This window comes from Excalfactoria chinensis, chromosome 16 (genome assembly GCF_039878825.1).
Source record: "Excalfactoria chinensis isolate bCotChi1 chromosome 16, bCotChi1.hap2, whole genome shotgun sequence".
In the NCBI taxonomy this organism is placed as follows: Eukaryota; Metazoa; Chordata; class Aves; order Galliformes; family Phasianidae; genus Excalfactoria; species Excalfactoria chinensis.
This window is the reverse complement of record NC_092840.1, coordinates 6,474,153-6,494,536: the sequence shown is the minus strand read 5'-3', so window position 1 is coordinate 6,494,536 and position 20,384 is coordinate 6,474,153. Positions and strand designations below refer to the sequence as shown.

At 36.1% G+C, this 20,384-nt stretch overlaps 1 protein-coding gene across 1 annotated transcript in view; it reads left to right on the top strand.

Moving 5' to 3' along the window:
• The window catches only part of KNTC1 (kinetochore associated 1), a 32,461-nt gene that overhangs the window by 10,553 nt on the left and 1,524 nt on the right, over window positions 1-20,384 (top strand). The window contains exons 26-61 of the mRNA XM_072350941.1: window positions 174-317; window positions 605-703; window positions 1,097-1,200; window positions 1,358-1,463; window positions 1,708-1,842; window positions 2,480-2,599; window positions 3,324-3,393; window positions 3,471-3,538; window positions 3,772-4,064; window positions 4,440-4,612; window positions 4,779-4,876; window positions 5,774-5,915; window positions 6,269-6,325; window positions 6,817-6,980; window positions 7,460-7,564; window positions 8,365-8,493; window positions 9,105-9,221; window positions 9,619-9,728; window positions 9,957-10,167; window positions 10,526-10,615; window positions 10,957-11,128; window positions 11,471-11,529; window positions 11,680-11,896; window positions 12,426-12,499; window positions 13,071-13,281; window positions 13,390-13,499; window positions 14,135-14,184; window positions 14,830-14,908; window positions 15,520-15,638; window positions 16,196-16,331; window positions 16,637-16,732; window positions 17,534-17,590; window positions 18,022-18,076; window positions 18,150-18,213; window positions 18,323-18,452; window positions 19,868-19,957. Coding sequence (XP_072207042.1) covers window positions 174-317; window positions 605-703; window positions 1,097-1,200; window positions 1,358-1,463; window positions 1,708-1,842; window positions 2,480-2,599; window positions 3,324-3,393; window positions 3,471-3,538; window positions 3,772-4,064; window positions 4,440-4,612; window positions 4,779-4,876; window positions 5,774-5,915; window positions 6,269-6,325; window positions 6,817-6,980; window positions 7,460-7,564; window positions 8,365-8,493; window positions 9,105-9,221; window positions 9,619-9,728; window positions 9,957-10,167; window positions 10,526-10,615; window positions 10,957-11,128; window positions 11,471-11,529; window positions 11,680-11,896; window positions 12,426-12,499; window positions 13,071-13,281; window positions 13,390-13,499; window positions 14,135-14,184; window positions 14,830-14,908; window positions 15,520-15,638; window positions 16,196-16,331; window positions 16,637-16,732; window positions 17,534-17,590; window positions 18,022-18,076; window positions 18,150-18,213; window positions 18,323-18,452; window positions 19,868-19,957 — 4,254 coding nt within the window. The remainder of the gene's footprint in view (window positions 1-173; window positions 318-604; window positions 704-1,096; window positions 1,201-1,357; window positions 1,464-1,707; window positions 1,843-2,479; window positions 2,600-3,323; window positions 3,394-3,470; window positions 3,539-3,771; window positions 4,065-4,439; window positions 4,613-4,778; window positions 4,877-5,773; window positions 5,916-6,268; window positions 6,326-6,816; window positions 6,981-7,459; window positions 7,565-8,364; window positions 8,494-9,104; window positions 9,222-9,618; window positions 9,729-9,956; window positions 10,168-10,525; window positions 10,616-10,956; window positions 11,129-11,470; window positions 11,530-11,679; window positions 11,897-12,425; window positions 12,500-13,070; window positions 13,282-13,389; window positions 13,500-14,134; window positions 14,185-14,829; window positions 14,909-15,519; window positions 15,639-16,195; window positions 16,332-16,636; window positions 16,733-17,533; window positions 17,591-18,021; window positions 18,077-18,149; window positions 18,214-18,322; window positions 18,453-19,867; window positions 19,958-20,384) is intronic.

The following is a 20,384-nucleotide window of genomic DNA, read 5'->3' as shown; positions in this document are numbered from 1 at the left end:
AGTAAAAGAGAGACACTGGGTGTTCCCTTTCATTTGGTATAAAGGAATGACGAACCAGCACCTTAATTACATTCAGTGGGCACTGGATGTTGAATTGGTCATTAGAAACATGAAGGATCATGGACTAAAATTTGTGATGTTCTAAAACTGCATTTTTCTACTTTGCTGCCCAGGAAAACACAACTACTATCGTGTTTCGTATGTTTGATAAAATTTTGGCACCAGAGCTTGTCCCATCTATTCTGGAAAAGTTTATAAAACCTTACCTCTGTGAACATAATCTCCAAAAGGATGAGCTTCTTTTACAGTATATAAAGGTACACCTCTTCTTCATTTTGACTAAACCTATTTAAACTTGAGTAATCCATAAACAAATCTGGTAATCATTTTATTTACACATGAATTTTAGCATCAGTTTTCAGGTTTGTTTACTGTTGTCAACAAACTTACTGAAAGTTACTATTTCAGCAATAAACAGTGAGGGAAAATCTGTCCCTTAATGTCCAAAAGCATTCTGTCATTCGTAGAATTTTGGAATATATTATAGTGTAAAAGTATCCCTACCTTTTCAATGAAAATATCCTATTTTTACCGAAATATGCAGGATTTGCTAGAACGTTGCTGTACACGGTCTGCTTCTGTATTTGAAACTGCATGGGAGGCAAAGGCAATAGCTGTCATTGGTTGCATCTCCAATACAGATGTAAGTATGTTTAATAAAATAGTTCTATTCAGAATGGAACACCTAATTTTTATGTCAATACCTGAGTACATGTTTATATAAGTAATGAGGAAAAAAATATCATGCTGTCCTTTTATCCTGATACTCTTTGCTTGAGAATCTAAATGTAGTTTTGATATCATCACATACAGAACTCTCCAACTTTAGCATGTCTGAAGATGAAGCTCTGTGGTGTCATAAATTACATTTACTACTTTCTAATCCAGTTTGATACATCATGATAATGACTGCCTGTTACACAATAGAGGTTGGGCTAAGAAGTGCTTGCCTAAAAGAATCACAGGTGAACAATACTTCAAAAAAAAAATCTTTTAACTTATTTTGATGAGTAAGCTTCTCATGTTCTTATTCTAGCTGAAATTTGATGCAGTTCTGCAGATAATGCATGGTGCTGTGGTGCCGTGGAGTGGAGCAGTAGAACAGCTGGTAAAACAGCATTTGGAAATGAATCATGTCAAGTAAGACAACATCCTAAAGAATATACTTCAGCTTTATGTTTACTTTTCAGTTAGAATTTTTCCATCTTTTTAAAATAATAGCTATGTGATTTGATCACCTCTGTACATCAGATACATGTATAACAAATAAATAAACAGTAATCTAATTTGTCCGCAGAGTAAAGTTATTGCAGGAAAGTTACCAACTGATGGAAATGAAGAAGCTTTTGCGGGCCTATGGGATAAGAGACACTAACCTCTTAAAGGACAAGCAGATGATAATGGTAAATAATCAGCACTTAAGTTCTGTTTAACAAACAAAAAATACTAAATTTACCTGATAAATACCTAATTTTCTCCTAGTTATGTTTAGTGAAGTTTTATCTACAGACAGAGCTTCTAAACTTGCAGATAACTTGCTTGGTGTGAGCTGTACAATTACAGTGCAGAAGTTTATAAGTTACTTCCCTTATTATCTGATAAATGAATAAACTAACTTCCATATCTGTTTTTTTCCCGCCCTCACAGAGGCTAGTGAAATACATTCTTAAACAAGACACTCCTACTTCCTTGAAGGATGCTTTGAAAATGGTAGAAGCATATATGTTACCCACCATGGAAGTCTACATTCTGAGGATGATAGACCTGATTGACAAAGAAAGGGTACTAAAATACTTCATGTCAGTTGATATGGGTATTTAGACACTGTGGACTATTTTCAAAACAGCAACAGTTGCGCTGCTTGCTGAAACCTTATACACATATATACTGGTATTTTAATACAGTTTTATTAATTGTACACATAACTGCCTATACTTAACACTGAAAATGTGACCAATGTCATCATGAGCCGTCCTTCATTGCAAAAAAGTACAAAAAATAGTGCCCCATATGTAGAAGACAGGCATGGAATTTAAGGCTACATATATTCACAAGTCTTTGCTGGAGTTGGTTTGGGGTAAGTCATGTATTTACCACCAAAATCTATGTTTCTTTTTTCTGCGATTTTTGATACAACACAATACCCTTTAAATTACTTTAAATTGCCAAAGAACAAAACCGTGTTTTAATTTTCTCATTAGAGCCCTTAGGAAGTAAGCACATACACTTTACTGAAAGCCTCAAAACTGAAACCACTCAGGGTGAAATCATTAAAGTAAATGTATTTTATGAAGAAGTTTGAAGTTCCTCAGCAGAATAATCATCAAAGTAAGGAAGTGCATAGCTTTCCTATAAATAAATGATCTTCTATCTTAATTATTTCTGTTATTTTTTCTTTTTATTTTTCTTTCCTCTCCAGGGAGAAGAGTCTCTCAGTCTGTTAAAATCTCTGACTATTGCTGAAGCAGAGAAAGTTGCAGAGAGATTGACTGTGTGGGGAAATCTGGTACTGCAGAGGAAAGCAGATAATTCTGAAGAGGTACCAAGTCATTAAACACTGTAAATTGTGTGCATTATTTTATATGTTATTATCTCCTGTCATCCAACAAGAAAAGATGATGGTGTTTCTTTGAGGTTTTACTAGGGAACCTTTTAAGTCTTAACTGGAGTTTATAACTGTATAGTGCACAGAATCAGAATGTTAATTTTAGTCATTTCCACACATTATCTTAGCTAACTGGACTATTTATAAATCTTGCTTTCTTGTTACACCTCTAGCCCTATGTGTTTTCCTATTTTTTTTTTTTCCTGTAATTGCTTGGAAAAGTATCTATTTAAAAGTTGTTGGTGTGGCTTTGCTACCAAAGTCATTCAGAACTTCACTGCTGATAGAACACATCGCTTCCTTGCACCCTCAGTAAAGAATTATTGTTGGCAGTTTTTTTAGGGAGTTGTTCTGGTAAGGAGAAAGAAGAACATAGGGGGGAGAGGCAGGATTTTTGAAAACATATTTGAGAACTGAAAGACTGAGTAGAATACATACATATGTACAGCTATGAAATATTTGTTATTTCCATAAAGAACTCATAGTTACAAGAATTTTGTTCTCTTCTTACCAATAGTTTTTTAGAGCTTTAAACTTGTTGATTAAGACGCTTCTAGAGCACTGCATAGTATTTCAGTAGAGTGGCAGCCTAAGGTTCACTATCTTACACTGGCAATAGTCTGACCAAACCAATTGTTTACCTCTCCCTTCTCTGCAGCAAAAAACACAAAAGTTTATGACAAAAACACTTGTAGAGATCCTCAAATTCCTGTACAAAATTCAAAAAGGTGAGTTCTAAGTTATAACATCTTACATTTTGTTTGTAAATGGAATCAGAAAGTAATTAGTTTTTTCCCTCCAACAGACAATCCTCTGAAGAAGGATGAATGTGAAGCAAACCTAAAAACATTTGAAACACTTGCTACCCTACAGGTAGGGAACTCTATAGTTTGGAACTACTTTGCATTACTACGGTTATTGCACTGGTTCCTATGATATTGAAAATTCATTATATTCATAATTCATCTGCATGGTTTAGGTGGTTTTTTTAATCCGTATGGCTTGTATATTATCAGTAGACATCAAAATAATTCTATAACTTATCTAGAAAGCTAATTCTAAAGGAAGCTACATGAATACAAATAACCATCTTATGTTTGTTGCAGGAAGACTTCAATATCTTTCTTTCAGTTGAAGACTTTGGGAATCCTACTCTGATGTCTGCACTTCTTGAGAAGCACATAAGTGCTTATGAAACTGACAAATATCCATCAAAGTCTAGAAAAGAACAAACAATGAATTGCAAAACAGCAGATGGTAAATTAAAGAGCTGTTCTACTGAGTCAAGGTTGTACAGGATGGCTTTGCTTCTGCAAAGATCAGAGCAAGAGCTGGGAACAACATTGGCCTTGAGAGCGTTAGATGCTGGAAAAGTTGAAGATGCTATAAAGATATGCAGGTAATACTGTAGAGATTTTCAAGAGTTTAACTCTTTTAATGCACTTTTCTGATATTTTGCGAAAGGAAGCAGATGTGTAGAGAAAAGATGAAGGATTTTGATTTTTGCAATTTCCTGCAGCTTATTTGGTGAAAGATAAGCAAGGCAGAATATTAAGTAACCATTACAAGAGCTGCTCAGCTTACATAGATAGAAGAAAACCATTGTATGCTCCATGGTTTCTATCTAGTCTCTTCCTCATGGTTAGGTTGTCAGATAGTTTAAACTTACTACTACCTCCCCACGGAGAGACAAAATGAAAATGTTAAATATATGTCTTATTATCATTTATATATATATATACACACACACATTTTAAATTCATTTTTTGAATAGGTACTTCTATAAGAATCACTGTAATAAAGAAACAGGGAAGCTACTGTTCTCAGCTTGTCAAAGGCTTTGTCATATTTTGGGGGGTGATGTTTCAGTGATCACTCCTGAAGACATGAACCTTCCTGCAGTGATCTACGAAATGGCTTGTCAGGCAGCTACAATATGTAGTCCAGGTAATTACTCTTTATCATTTACTTGTATTATTAGTGGAAAACCAGCCAAAAGGGAATTTCTATGTATGCTTCTGTAACAATAGATTCTGCAAAACAATATTAACCTTTTAATAAAGCATGTGATCCATCCATTCATATTATACTAATGCTCTTAATATTTTCGTAGATTTGCTACTTGATTCTCTGGAACTATGTAAATACACTTTAACTGCCAAGGACATCTACAGACAGTGCCAAATAGAAAACTATGGGTTTACAGCAAAGGTAATTTCTACTAACTCAAATATGACTGAATAGAGTTCACTGTACATATATATATTTCCCATTCCTCCAGCAATACTGAATCAGTTTGTTTAAGAAACAAAACAAAGTCAAAGAAGCCCATAGCTCTATCATAGATCAAAATCTCCCTGAACATGGGTATATTTCAGTGTAAAGTGTAGACTGAAGGCAATGCAGCAGCAGCACAAACACAAGAAGCACAAATAGAAAATCTCAGCTTTCATTTTAGTGTAATAAATCTTACTAACGTCACTGAAAATAGCAGGGCCTTTATTGAATGACTGCTGCCAACACTGCCAGAAAGCATAGAAAGCTGACTTTAAAAAAAGCTTTTTTTAAAAAAAAAAAAAAGAAAAATACTTAAACACTATGAGGGAGATGGGACAATTTATTTTACTAAGTGTGTTTTATGTGAGGGCATTCCCAACTGTTTTATAAGAGTTACAAGAGGGATCAAGTTCTTGAATACTATCTTTGTTTTTTGTTCAGATCAAGTAATGCTTTGAGCTGCTTGCAATGAATGGACCCTTACAGTTGAGTAGAATAGATTAAAGTGGCAAGGCAAGCATACTTATGCACTGAAGATTATGTTACTAAAAGAAAACATCATATTGAAAAATGTTTGCTTATAGTATTTGGCTAAGAAGGTTTATGAAAGCCTCCAATAAATTGAGTTTTGGCCACACATACACACAGCATGAAAAAGTATTGTTTAAGTGGGGAAATGTATTTAGCACTACTGGGCATTTAATAAAAAGTAGTAAGATAGAAGCCATTTACAAATAAAGTATCACTTACTATTTTTTTACTTGAAAAGTATAGCCTTCTATATATTTAGTTTGTTAGTAGACATACTTGTTAACTGTTCTTTCTATTTAGACAACGTGTTTTGGTGGTGATAAAGATCCTTATGAAGAGTGGACTTACAATGATTTCTTTAATGAAGATGGGATAGTTCTTGATCCACAGACCATTCTTCCAGTCATATATGAAACTATTTCTTCTCTTCTACCTATTTCTGGTAAACTTACTATCCTGAACATTGAGTCAGTATACTATCTGTATTTCATATTGATTTCTTTATATCTAGGACAATTTGACTCCTGTGTCTGAGGAGAAGTAAACACCTCAAATCTCAGACAAGCTCCTGGAAGCAGTATTCATTTGGAGAGAGGGGAGATATAGAATATAAATATGCAGCACAGTTAAATATATATATATATATACATAAAAACAGTAGTCCTGGCTCTTAGAATTCATGTTTTCTATTCTATTTTGTGACCTGCTGCTGAAGTACAGTAATTTTAAGTTACTTTGAGGCTTTATAGTGTTGCTGAGATCTCAGCACACTGTGAATTTTTGTCTGTCTTTCAGAAAACAAGCTGTATCCCTTGGACTCCACCAGCCTGGCAAACTGCGCATTTATTAGAGGTATCACAATGGCAGATTCACTGCTTCAAAAGTATAAACAAGACAACCAAAAAAATTTCAGGTTTAAATTAGACCTATGCAAGACTAATTCATAGTTTTTAAATAGGCATCTGGGTGTTCCACTTAAAGCCACATGGTTGGGATGCAGTTTGGTTCAGCACAGAAGTCCCCCATCTAGACAGTAATTACTGCTATTCACTCCTGTAATTTTGGGCACATTGCCCAAGCATATACCTCAGTACAGAAATTCTACTACTACGAGCTTTTTCTTTTTTCTAACTGCAATGATTAGCTTTTACCAAGCTAAAAACTCTGATAATTTAAGATTTTGAAGGAGGCTAGGGCTCATCTTGTGACATAAATTCGGTGAAGAAAAGGGAAAAGCATTCTGATAATTCAGAACAGTATGCTCATTCAGATAACATTCAAGAACAATGTTTATTACAAAGGTTCTAATTGTTTTCTGAGTTTGTTTCTGAAATATATTATAGGACAGAACCTTCTGCTGCCAGCTAGAACTCCCATCTGTGCAGTGCTACAAAACCTCATGGAGTGCAGTCAGTGCGAGTTAGCTCTGCGGCTAATGGTCTGTTCATTTGGATCCTGTCTTCAGCATGGTATCTCAAACAACATGGATTTATCCCTGAGTGAGAAGGTATGACAATGAATATATGCTGAATTTTGCTGAGAGTAAGCCTTAGTTTTCTGACTAAAAGAAGCTTAGAGTTGTGTATTTGATTGGTTAGGGAGAGGCTACCTCCATGACCTCATTATAATTACAACCACTTGATCAGATGTTCACTCATTTTGTGAAAGGATTTGGTAGTTTCTTCTCTTTCTCATGGTCTTCCATTTCTCTTCGCAAGAGGAGACTGAGAGTAAAATGAACATTAGTAATCTATTATTATACTCTCACATTGTGTTATCATTGGTTAGGTTGTGCAGTGTACAAGTAGAATGTTCAAGTAAAGCTCCTCTTTTCAAAACGGCAGGGAAATTATTATTACTTTTTTAAACTAGAAGAGATCTGTTTAAGACCATAATTAAATATGAAAATACAGTATCTCCTAGTATTCTGTAAATGACAAGGCTTGGAATTCATCTTTATGTGTGCCAATTGTCTTTTTATATTAGCTACATGATGGCAGTATACTAGCTGAAACCAAACATTTTCTCATTGCTATGAAAGAGACGACTGCATCAATAATTAAGACCTCTATCATGACCTTGCTACACAAGGTAAGAATTCTGACAGGGCTAAGAAAATGCCCTTTCTTCCCTATCAAGAAAGATGCTGCCCATCCTATCACAGAATCCCTTTCTGAAATTGTCACTCAGCTAAAGCCACCAAATGCATTCCTTATGGGGAAAAGAATCATACACCACAGACAACTATAAAGAAGATAAGGGGATGCACCAACAATATTGAAATGTTAGAAGGGGACTGGGTTCACAGCTTCATGGTTTCAATGGAGCAGGAGTAGGCTGGATTGCCTGACAGCATTTGCCTTTTTTTCCCAGCTTCCTTCCACAGCTGGGACACGTGTTACAGAACAGACTTTGAACTGATACCTCCTTGCTGGCAGGAACGTGTTGTAAACCTTATGTATTTCAGCCTCTTATGAACTGTGGCTTTTGGACTATATGCCTGTTGCTCTGCTTGAAAGGTTATATACAGGGAGAGCGTGATCTCTTTGGGAGCCTTTAAAGCACCCTACATTATAATAAAAGCTGTTTTCAATCTTAGGTTCATTTTAGGTCTTCATACTTCTTCTAGCTGAAGGGAAGTTGTTTTGTTGTTGTTTTTTTTTTTTTTAAGCAATCTGTAAAATGTACAACGCACTGTCTTCTAAGGAAGTTCTGACAAAGAGCAGTAACTTCTAGACCAGCCTTCAGTGTTTTTAGATCTAAAAATCCTAGAATAAAAATCTTATTATTCTTACTTTTCTTAAACCCCAACTTAAAGGCTCAAGGCACCTTTTGTTTAAATAGGTCTAAATTAAATCTTAAGGTTTAACTTCATTTTTTTCAAAACACAGGTGTTCAACTGTCGTCTCATAGATCAGAGCCTGGCACTGGGGTACTGCACTATTCTGCCCAGAGAAGATATGTTCAATAAGCTTTGGGGTGTCATCAACAACACATGGCAAAATTACAGAAAAGTTCTGGTAAATTCTCAAGACAACATATTTCTGTAGTATATACAGAATGTTTTAGAGATCCCTCAAGATGTCAGCAATTTCGTATGGCTGTTAGAATTATTTTCTCTCTCTTAATATCAATCTGTTTGCCACATGATAAAACTGTGCACAGAGAGTTGCTGTGAACAGTTGTCACAGTGCAAGTCCAGGCATTAGGTTACCTAACCATGACTTATTCCGAAGCCTGAAAAAGTATAAAAATGCTTTGTTTTATTGTTTTTTCCTAAGCCATTCTAACTCACACCTCCAGTGTTTTGGAGGAATCATTCTCTAACTGCAATTTGCACAAATGGAACAAATAAATTAAAACATAATGGAGGATAAGCGTATTCATTACACTTACAGTAGCACAGTACTAGCAAACTATTTTTGAGATAAAACCTGAATTTTAAAGTAGTTTTCAACTGCCAACTCAGAAGGTGAGGGGATCCTAACATGATCTGTAAGGATTGTTTCTAACTTACACAGTTATGTAATCATCTGTGAATTGTTTTAAGCTACTCTAAGAATTTAGGTCTTACAATTCCCAGCTTTCAGATTATTTACTCTATTTCTATTTCCCTTCCCATTCCTTTAAGTCAGTAGCTCTGGTTGGAGCACAGCTTGCTACCCAATATGGTGAAGCAACAGAAGAAAACAAATTCCGAGAACTGATTACTGATGCAGAATGGGGCATTCAACTTGGTAAATTTGGTGTGAGTTTGATTTTTATCTATTATTTTAGAATTTTAATAGCTGATGAAAAGTCGAGATATTCTGATACATAGCCCTTGTTGCTTTTAGATTATTTGCTATTCAAAAGTAAGGAAATTTAGGTTTTTTTTTTTTATTATTTTATCCATTCTGCCTCCTTATTTAAGTAAAGCTCAAAAAATGAACAATGTAATAATTGAGTGTGCTTAAAGGAATTTTAAGTGCCTGAACATTATTGGGCACAGAGCATAGCCAACAAACGTTCTGTTTTTTCCTGATCTAAAAATCCCTGGCTTGACACTAAATTAAAACAAAAAGGTTGACTGTGTAAGGAATTAGTCCTGATATAGTACAAAAGACTTCTTTGGGAAGATGATGACATTTTTACTTTATCCGTAGATTTCTTTTGAGACTGTATTTAGACAACCACCAATAAGGAAGAAGGAACTCATAAGAGCTCTTGTACAAAATCCAGAAGTAGGCACAGATCTCATACTGAATTACTGCAGGTAATATTTGAGTCAAATCTATTCTATTTAATTGCTGCTGTAATAATAATCATGCCTGCAGAAATCTATTGTAGTTTAAGCAGGTATGGATGTACGTAGTATCTAAACAGTTCTTAAGAAAAAAATTAGCATGAAACAGAATGCTTACTGGTCTCTGGTGAATTTGGTCATAAGGAAATCATGATGACATCAGAGGTTACAAATAAAAATAACATTGCTTTCTCCTAGAACTTTCATGCTGGACAGTGATGCCGCACTGCAGCTTCGCATTGAAACACTTCTTCTCAAGAATGCTAATAGAAATCACGTTGAAGATGACTCTGCAGAATACAGTGAGAAGCAATCTCATTGCACATTACTGGCTAGAGTGCTCGAAATAATTCCTCTACTGAAAAGCACAAACGATCTGGTCACCAGTCTCAGTGGGATATTGTACAAGGTAAAAAAATAGAAACTAACAAAAAAAAACCCTACAAAAACAAAAAAGCCATGCTCCTTCTGAAAAGAATAAACATACCATACTGAAACTATGTCAAAGCCCTATGCTGGAAGTAGATAGGGGCAAAAGGAGTATATCTGTTCTCTATATGTAATACCTTGATTTTTTTTGGGGGGGGGAGGGCTGGGGGAAGTGATTTAGTATCATGAAGTGGAGGTTTTTTGTTCTAGAGAATGATGCTTACATTCTTTTTTCAGTGTTATATTGATATATTTAAATTGAAAAGGATCAACTCAGTTTCATGATTTGTAAGACAAATCATGCAAGATCTTATAAAATAGGTCATTATTTTGAACAGCTTGATCCTTACGACTATGAAACTATCGAAATTGTCTTGAAAGCGATACAGAACGCTGACGAAAGGAATACCAATATTCAGCTGAATCAGGTATGTCCAAATATGATGCTGTTAACTTGACAATGGCTTTGATATTCTGTTCTCTTGTTTTCCCCTATTTACTAGTGTAGTTACTCAACAATCTGTTGAAATTAATGGAATTATGCTAACTATGCAGCTGTCATTCAGAATATAAAATTCATAACTACTGATCTCAAGCAGCTTCTCAACAATAATTCATAGCAGGGATAAAAACTGTACAGACATGTAACAACTCCTCATGTATATACTTATAATACTTAGATATCTATTATATGCATCTCCTGTCTTAGACTTTTTTTTATAAGAGGGAATAGAGTAGTCTTATGGCTTTTTTTATTTGTCCCCCATAGGCTTTGAGCCTTCTCAAGCATTTGGAGTCATATAAAAGAATTTCCCTGCCTGTGGACCTGGAACACCAATATGTTTCAGAGCACATGATTCCTTTATCTCCAGCGTCTGAAACCAGACTACCCTTTCATTTGATATTCTTCAGAACTGCACAGTGTTTCTGGAACATTATATGTATGTTCAGTATTCTTCCTGGCTTTATATATGTATGATTGCCTCTGATAACTGTGAACTTTGAAGTTTCACTTCAAGTTCATATTTATATTAACCGTATTTTCCTTACTAATACAGTTATCTTCCCAAGTGCTTCTGAACACGATTGTGCTCTCAGGTAGCTGGCTTGAGCCGAAATAATACACACAATGCAGAATTCAGTCAGAGTACCTAATTAAATTTGCATTCCTTCACTCTTAGTGGAGGCCTGCGCTTAACACTGCAAGTGTTTAATTTCCTAGATGAAGCTGCAGGAGGACTGTGACACTGCCATAAGTGTTTTTGTTTTTTTCTGCCTTGCAGCTGCAGAGCTCAGTGAGGAATCTTTTCCAACACTTCTGTTGATTTCCAAACTAATGAAGGTAAAGTTGAATCTTAGAAAGGATTTGTTTCTAAATTCTCCTTTTTTGCCTCTACATGAAAGAAAGTAGAAATTGTTCTTCAGTCTTTTGTGCGAATTTGGTCTCATTGTAAACACTCTGACAACAGAGTCTTCTTTAATGCTTTTCTAGGTTTCACTGGATACCTTACACATGTCTGCAGCTCAGCATGTCTTCCAAAAAAAACTGAAACCAAAAATACTTGAAATGAGAAACACTGGGTATACATCAGTTGTTAACAAGGAAACGACTAAGACTGTGCAGACAATTCAGTCATATCTACTGTCTATAATTAATCCAGAGTGGGCTGTAGCTATGGCTCATAAGATGGCACATGAATTTCCCACAGGTAAGGTGCATATCTGATGACTTGATAGGAGAAGTAGTGATAGTAGGAGAATAGATTTAAGAAAAGAAAAGCTAGGCTGTAATCAAACACAGAATAGTATTCTTGGATACTTCCTGGGGAAGCTGGTGAACAGAACCACATTTTTCTCCTACATCAGACTCTGAAAAGGCTAGAATGACACTCTTTGTATAACCCAGTATCACTGTTAAATACTTCCCTTTCTTTCCTCTTAAGTTATGCTGTCTTGCTTAAAGTTCTTTAACATTTAGCTTTCCACCACATATCGTGTTCTGCCAGACAAGTTGGCCTGCAGAAGCAAATATTTCAGCCAAGTTCAAGCTAGCTTCTCCCTTCACAGAATCTGAATAGATAATTTTGTTGCTCTTTAGGAACAAGAGCTCTCCTAATCTTTTAGATAGCTTAAAAGAAACAAATAAGAGGTTTAAACAGATATTCTGTATACAGTAAAGGAGATTCATGAGGACTCGTTTCACTTATTTTCCCCCCTTTTTTTTTTTTTAAACCAAAGGTCCTGACCAGATTCAGGCGCTGAAATTCTGTCTCCGTCTAGCTGAGAGATGGCTTAAGAATCTTACAGCTAAGGTAACAGCAAACTTCTTGCAAAGATTCTTTTCTTGATTTTTATAGTAAGGTATTCACGTTCACTTTCTGTCTCTTGGTGTTTTGAATAGCAATATATTTATTGTATCATAACAAGCCCTCATATGAAAGGTACTATATTTCTGGGGAGTTCCTGCTTAAGCAACTTCTCAGGGGAACCTCATCCTTCTGTTCACAAGGTAGCAAAAATTAAACTTGCAGTTCTTGGAGGTTGGACCAACAAATATGCAAATTTAAGGAAGAATGAGGTGTGGTTTCTCCCATTATGAGTATTTGCTGTAGGAGAATCAGAGCTAGCCTGTTCCAGTTGTGAGATTAGTGGCATTTTTAATTTGTTTTACGTGTTCTAAGACTCTTTAGGTGTTTGTAGGAGCGTATGTATATAAGTCTGCATTGGCTCTTCATCCTTGAGCTGATATTTCATGGTTTGTAGGACAGGGTAAATGAGAATCTCATCCTTGCTTATGAATATCAAGCTCTGTATAGAATTGCTGAGAAGAAATTAAAAAAAGTTTGTTTCTTTTATTAATATAAAACTATGGTTTTCCTAAAGGATGAATCACACGAAAAAGCAGAAATCTTACAGAAGAAGTTACATATGCAGTATAAGAGATCAGCAACAGAAAGCGTTCTAATAACCTACAAGCTGAACACTGCAGAGTATTTAAAGTCTATTGCAAAACCAGCAAACCTTATCAGTTTACTATATGAACACCACAGTATAGACCAAAGAATCCAAAATCCAACAGGTCGAGATTATCCAGGTAAGTATGTGCATAATCTAGTTTCAAAAGGTGCAAATAATTGTTGTTTACAAAGAGCACTAGGCAAAGTCATACTAGCCTGTTAACGTATCTTCTCTGTTTATGTAGATATCCATATGGCAGCTAAGGAGATAGCTGAAATTAACAACTTGGATATGAACAAAATTTTGAATAAGCTGCTGAATAAGTGGCTGTGTCCAACTGCTCTGCCCTCAGAAGTAAGTCATCTCTGAAGATTTGGTTTTGAAGATAAACATCTGGTGACATAGAATGTGTCTGTTTATTCACTTGTGCAAAAACCTGAGGTTTTTTTTTGAATGATTCACCCTTAATACACATTAATCTATTTAAGCTGCACCTGAATTCAGAATTCTAACAGTTTTAATGCCATTTTTGTGTCATTGCAAGTCACCCTCTAGTGAGAACCAATTGAAATCTTTAATCAGTCTGGAGATTAAAATCTCATTTTTGATGTTGCACTAATGCTGTATCACCAGGCAAAGGAAGTAAAGGACTTCTTAGTTACCAAGACAAAGAATTCTATCCCATTGCAACTCAGCAGACAGAGAGTTAATTGCTGCCTATGAGACATACAGCTTTGTAGGAAGAGCAGGGAAAAAACATTGCTTGGAAATGCCAGTTAACAAGGGGAGGGACTGGAGAATAGTGTTGACTGCCAAGCATGCTATTAAATAAATAAAGAAATGATAAAATCAAAATTCCTTCACTTGGCTACATTAGCAGGGGTGCCCAGCTTGCTTAAACCCTGTCATAAAAGGATAACCCAGCTATTTATCCTAACAGTTCACAATTCAGATAATTTTCAAAACTCTTTTCTTATGTCTCTTTAAAGAAAACTCAAGAAATCTTTACAGACGCGCAGGAAAATGAAGAACTCCGAAGGTACAGGCTTTGTTTTGTATGTAACAGTGAATTATTCTTAACTTGCAAATTATCTGGCTTTTTCAAGAAACCTAACATGGCATGTGATCCAGAATTTAATCTGCAGCCTCTGGTAAGAGAGAATTCGTATTAGCAGTGGTGATTAAACAAATTTAGGGCAGAAATACTGACATTCTAAAAAGCAAGTGCTCTTTCCTACCATATAAATGGAGTTTGCTTTATTGATTAGTAAATACTAAGACACAGAGCTGCAGAGGAGACATAGCTACCCCCAAACACTTCCAGCTCTGCTACTTTGTTAGTGCAAGAGCTACTTTTTAAGGCAGACTGAAAAATAATTACTTCCAGTTGTCAGAAGAAGCATAGTTTCTTTTGCTCTCCGGAAGGTAACGTCATGCACGTCTTTTTGTTTTCTGGTGACATCAATACTGATTCTGTAGTGAAACATGATTGGCAGTAATTTATAGATACAGTTATTTTAAGAGTAGTTTTATGAATTATTTGGAGGTTTACTTTCCATGTTCCTTCAGACCTCTTATCCTCAAACTCTTTTTGACAGAGGTATATTTAAATTTGAACGAGAAACAATTCATTGCATTTCAGTAGCTACGCTGTTCTCATATTAAAAGCAGTTCATTTTTGCAGGGTTATATATCTACTTCAGTCACACCCAATGGATTATAGCTCAAGAATGCTGTTTGCAATTACAACATCTGCCACATCTGTAAGTTTTTAAATCCTAGTTTCAGATGCTATTTATTACATTTTTATCTGTAATTAAAATCAAGTATCATCTGCCAAACTGCATTGGTTCATCCTGAAAGCTGCAGATGATTTGTGTGAGCTCTGTGATTCTCTACCTCCATATGCTGCCTTTAGAGCAGAGCTGTGGTGTTCCTTGAGTGTTGCTATCGACTGCCAAGAGCAGCCCTTGAACTCCAGGTTTTCTAAGTTTATTGTTAATATTACGTGAATATGGCTTCATTAAGCATTTTCTAGAATGCACTTCAAACCAATATAACAATATTTTATGTCACTTCGGGTGTAATTTAAACAGAGGGAAAATCTTCTAATACAAATTTAACCTTTTATCATTACTGGAGATATTTGTGATTTTTAGTATCACAAATATTTTCTTGCCTGCATTAATAGCCTTACATCTAGGAGAGAACCGGTTTAGCAGTGTTCTTGGAAGGTGGCAGTCAACCTCAGCTAGGTAGTATAAAAGCACATTTCTGCCAGAAATCTTAGAAAAATCCTACAACACGAGCTGCTTTCTTGTTGCTCAGCCAGTTGTTCATTTCACTTTTCACTCTTTTTTTTGCATCCCCCCAGCCCATTGGTGTTAATCAGCTGACGTTTGCACACAGGAGCAGAGCACTTAAGTGTCTGCTTTACTTGGCAGATACCAACACTGTGGAATCACTCTTCAAGAAGCCCATTAATAAAGTAAAGTAAGATGAATTTTTCCTTTAGGTCTTCCTTAATAGCAATGCATTATTAGTCTTTAGCAGACTTTGGAAAGAAATTATATTTGAAGAATCTGTTTTATTTCCCCTTTGAGCTCTTAAAACGTATTTTGGAAGAGCATGATTACATATTTAAAATTCACTATAATGCAGTCCTGTATATTAGATGCCTAATCTGTAAACCTGATATTACATAGAAAATATTTTGTTCCATTTTCATGAACTGCAGTTATTTGAATTGGCACAGAAATATTTTCTTTATATATTTAGGACTGTTCAGATTCTGCTCTTGAATAGCTCACTTCAAGACTAAATTATCCTTTTAAAGATCAAAACTGGACATCTTGCAAAGACAGTCCCCTGCAAAGTTAGACCAAAATCCCACAAGAATGTTATTTCTTTGTAAATACACAACACAGCTAAATTCCATAAAAGATATCCAGAATACATACAGTTCCATGTTGGCAGTTTAGGGTTAGGGGCACCTACTGGAATGTGATATTAACCATTAGCTTGTGGGGTTTTTTTGTGAATTTTTACAGGAATTTTCTAAAATGCTTAATTTACCTGTCAGAGTTTGAAGTCTTGAATATTCCATATACCTATGAATCATTTAACAAGAGCCCTAAGGAAGGAATGATTAAGGGGCTATGGAAGAATCACAGCCATGAACCCACGGTATGCTTTTTAGATCCTTTGCAATTTACAAAGGGCAGGTAAATGAGATTTCCAGGTAGATTATAGTATATGACAAAAAATTACGCTTGTCAAGCATAAATGTACTTGTTTAGTTTTGCTGTTCTTATTTAATTCTCTTCCTATACGTATAATAATTTTCAGCATGGCTTGGTTGAAATATTCCAGCAGTTAAAGGTTCCTATAATGCCAGCAGAATCTAAAAATTACACTGGAAAACAGTAAAGATTTGAAGATCGTGAAGGTGAGTATTTGCTAGAACACACTGTGTCCTTTCTCTCCTTTAGGCTGTCAGGCTGGTGACTGAGCTCTGTCTACAATATAAAGTATATGATTTCCAGCTGTGGAATGGCCTACTACAGAAACTTCTTGGTTTCAATATGGTAAGGAATTTTTAAGCATAAAATTCTTAAGCATGAAGGTAAGAAAAAGCCTTCTTTTAGTTACTGATTTCTATGGGATGTGATAGCTACAGCAAGCTTAAGATTTATATATGTATCTATAATTTACAACTGAGGTTGTTTGGCTCTGGACCAATGAAGCTTTGAGAAATTTGTCTTTTAACATTGCTTTGATCTTAAGTTGTTCTGGCTTTTTTGTTTGGCTTGTTTTTTTGGTTATTTTTTGGCCTTTCAGATGGCAAGAATAAGCCCTATGATGATAACTTCATATCATTACAACTTTACAATGCAATATGCATATTTATATATATATTTTCACATAAACACACACCTATGCTCAAAAAAATATTACCTCTATGATTAATCTATTATGATAATAATCCTGATTTTTGTCACTCACAATCTTATTTACATATTGACAATCAAAGGCAGTGCTACAACCTAAGGAAGTACTAGATGTACCTGGCAACGTCAGTATATCAAAAGCAGATGTTCAAGCTAGCTTTAGTCTAATAAGAGTTTTGCACTTAATAGCAAAGATGATATCCTAATGTTGTAGGTATTCAGGTAATCCTGAAGTTGTAGGTATTCACTGAGACAGCATCTACCACTGCTGCTAGTGATAGCTTAATTAAGGCACATCACTTCTCCCACAGGAGCAAAAGTGCCTTGAGGAACTCTAAGCTGACATCCTGCAGACAACAAACCTAACACAGTTCTGCACATCACTGACAAATCTTTAAAAACAATGTAGCATTTTATAATGGATTACTTTTGTTTCAGATTCATTATCTTAGGAAAGTTCTGATAGCGATTACTGGGATTCATTCATTATGGCAGGTAAGCAAATACTCTGTGGCTCCTACTCTTCTTCCCTGAGCAGGAGTTTAACTTCACATTTGTACATACAAGCAAATGGTAGCCATCAACCCAAAGGGGTGTTGTGCATGAAAAGATGCCTTTTGAATTATCTTGTGACACTGCAATATGCAAATGAGTTTAGTTATTAATGACTGATTAGCACAGTGTATTTTGCACTGTGGTCAGTAAACACTTATTCTGGTGGTTTTTAAAGCTGAACAGAATAACTATCAGTCAAAATATAGCAAGATCTTAGACTACAGGGTGAGGAAAGCAATGTTAAAGAATGGTTCATCCAGTACAAAAAGAAAACGCATTACCTTCCACCTGCAATGGGTCAAGATGTCTGTGTTCACAAGCATAGTAAATAAATAAGCAACATTGTAATCTGAGTATTTTGCTGTCTGTAGATTCCCAGCTTCAGTCGAGCTTGGCGAAGTGTGGTTTTATCACCATTTCTCACAGGTAGGATTATTAGCTATCATGCTTGTATAGTAACTTAAATGATTTACTTTATCATGGCTTCTTTATCCCTTAGCTTCATGTCCACCAAGTCCTAAACAGATAGAGGAATGCCGTGAGTGTTTTGTGATTCTGCTCAAGTAAGTGTTTTATCTGGCTTAAAATTCTCAGGTGGTTCTGTTGTCAGTACTGAGCCATCTATTTATATGTAGCATGGCTGAGAACTTCCTTCCTCATCTTCTGCTGAAGGTGTCCTGTACTGGCTGATTTGGATGTCATTGGAATAGCTAAACAATACTCACAGTTGGACCTTCCAGCTTTTGCCTTGGGATGCCTGATGCTGATTCCTCAGTCTGAGAAGCGGGAGCAGCAAATTCAGGTAAAGAAGTTTCATATTGCAACAAGGGAAATGCCTCTTACGTGTGTTATGTTCAGCAGAGACTGAAAGACAGCAGTTTTAGACTAACAGCAGCCTATCACTGCCATCAGCTGTTAGAAGCCTCCCAACCCTAGAGGCCACTACCTCAAACTCCCAGCAGCTTTGCCATAGAACTGCCTTGGTTGAGTTAGAGAGTACATCCTGGGAGGGTTTAGCAGATAGCTTTTAGTGGCTGACTCACACATTTACACCCTGAAAACATGCATCCAAGTTTTAGGTTCCTTAACATGAAATATTCACTTACGGTGCTCAGTCCACATCAAAGGAAAAACCACAGAAACTTACACAAGACATACACCAAAGCTGCATACAAAGCTACTGACAACATTCCTAATTGCTGAGGGCTAATTCAACAGCAGACTGTACCTACTGAATCCTGCTAATAATGACGCTCAATAGGCAAATTCTGCTGTAAACTTTCTGTTTTACAAACGATGAGAATAAAGCTTTACGGAGCAAGGGAAGGCAGCAGTATTGCTTTCTACCAGGGCACAAACATGCTCATAAAGGTATTTATCAAGATACAATTCAGAAGACAATACAAGGAGAAGTGACTTACTCTTTCTGAAGGTCAGCAAGGTCTCCAGAACGGGAGAGCTCCAAGTAGAGACCCTGCTTCTGCTGCTGCTGACACTTCAATGAGAGTGAGGAGGGGTGGATCCTGGGTCCATTGCTTACAGCTGTGTGCCCTGGGTTAGCCACGCCTTCTCACCTGGTACTCAATCACTGGTTCAGGCCATGACCTTGCAATCCCCATACATTTACTTAGTTTCCTTTCTGTTCTTTCTTTCCATTAATTTATGCCCTGCATCATTCTTCCAGGTAAAGCATTAAAGGCTGTTCTTGTATCCATCTTGAGCAAAATGGCATCTTAAGTTCTTAGATTTTCCTTCAGTATAGTTAAGGTCAGAAAAATCTCCAAACCACAGTTCCAGCGTAAGAAAATCTAGTCTGCTGCCAATGAGTCAAAAAACCTGTAACCTCTACATGAAAATAACTTTTTAAGTTATAGAATCGTAGAAAGACCTGGGTTGAAAAGGCCCACAGTGCTCATCTAGTTTCAACCCCCTGCTGTGTGCAGGGTCACCAACCAGCAGACCAGGCTGCCCAGAGCCACATCCAGCCTGGCCCTGACAGCCTCCACGGATGGGGCATCCACAGCCTCCTTGGGCAACCTGTTCAGTGCATCACCACCATCCGTGTGAAAAACTTCCCCCTAATATCCAACCCAAACCTCCCCTGTTGTAGTTTAAATCCATTCCCCCTTGTCCTATCACCATCCACTCATATGAACACGTGAACAATCGTTAAAAGCAATAGGAATAACTTTTTATTTATTGTTTTGTTTTTACAAGGCTTTCTTGTCAACGTGTAATACTGAAACTGTGCTGCAACAAATAGATGAGCATATGAACACTGGAGAAGTAGTGGCTTTCGCTTCTCAGGTAAGTAAACAAGATTTAATTCATTTACAATTTGCATTCTTCTTATTGTTGTGCAACTGGATTCGTATTTTATGTATGTAAATATACACATGCATGCACACAGTGCTTTCTTAGACTGTCCCTATTGGTTGGACAGCACTGTTTGCAGCAGCACTGCTTCAGTATTCTAAGACATGTTCTAAGCAGAGATATCAAGTGATTTATGGAACTGCACTCTCCTGTCTTACTGTGCATCACCTTCTGAAAGGCAAGCTTCTAATTAACTCCACATCTGAATCTAAAATCAGCCTTCAGAATATCTGCCATTTTTCAGCATTGTAAAAGTAATAATTAAGCATTATGGGAGGTCCAAAAAGAAAAACCTGGTGGGTTTCTTTTATTCATTCAAAGATTATCATTTTTTGATGTAGAAAATATTAATATTTCC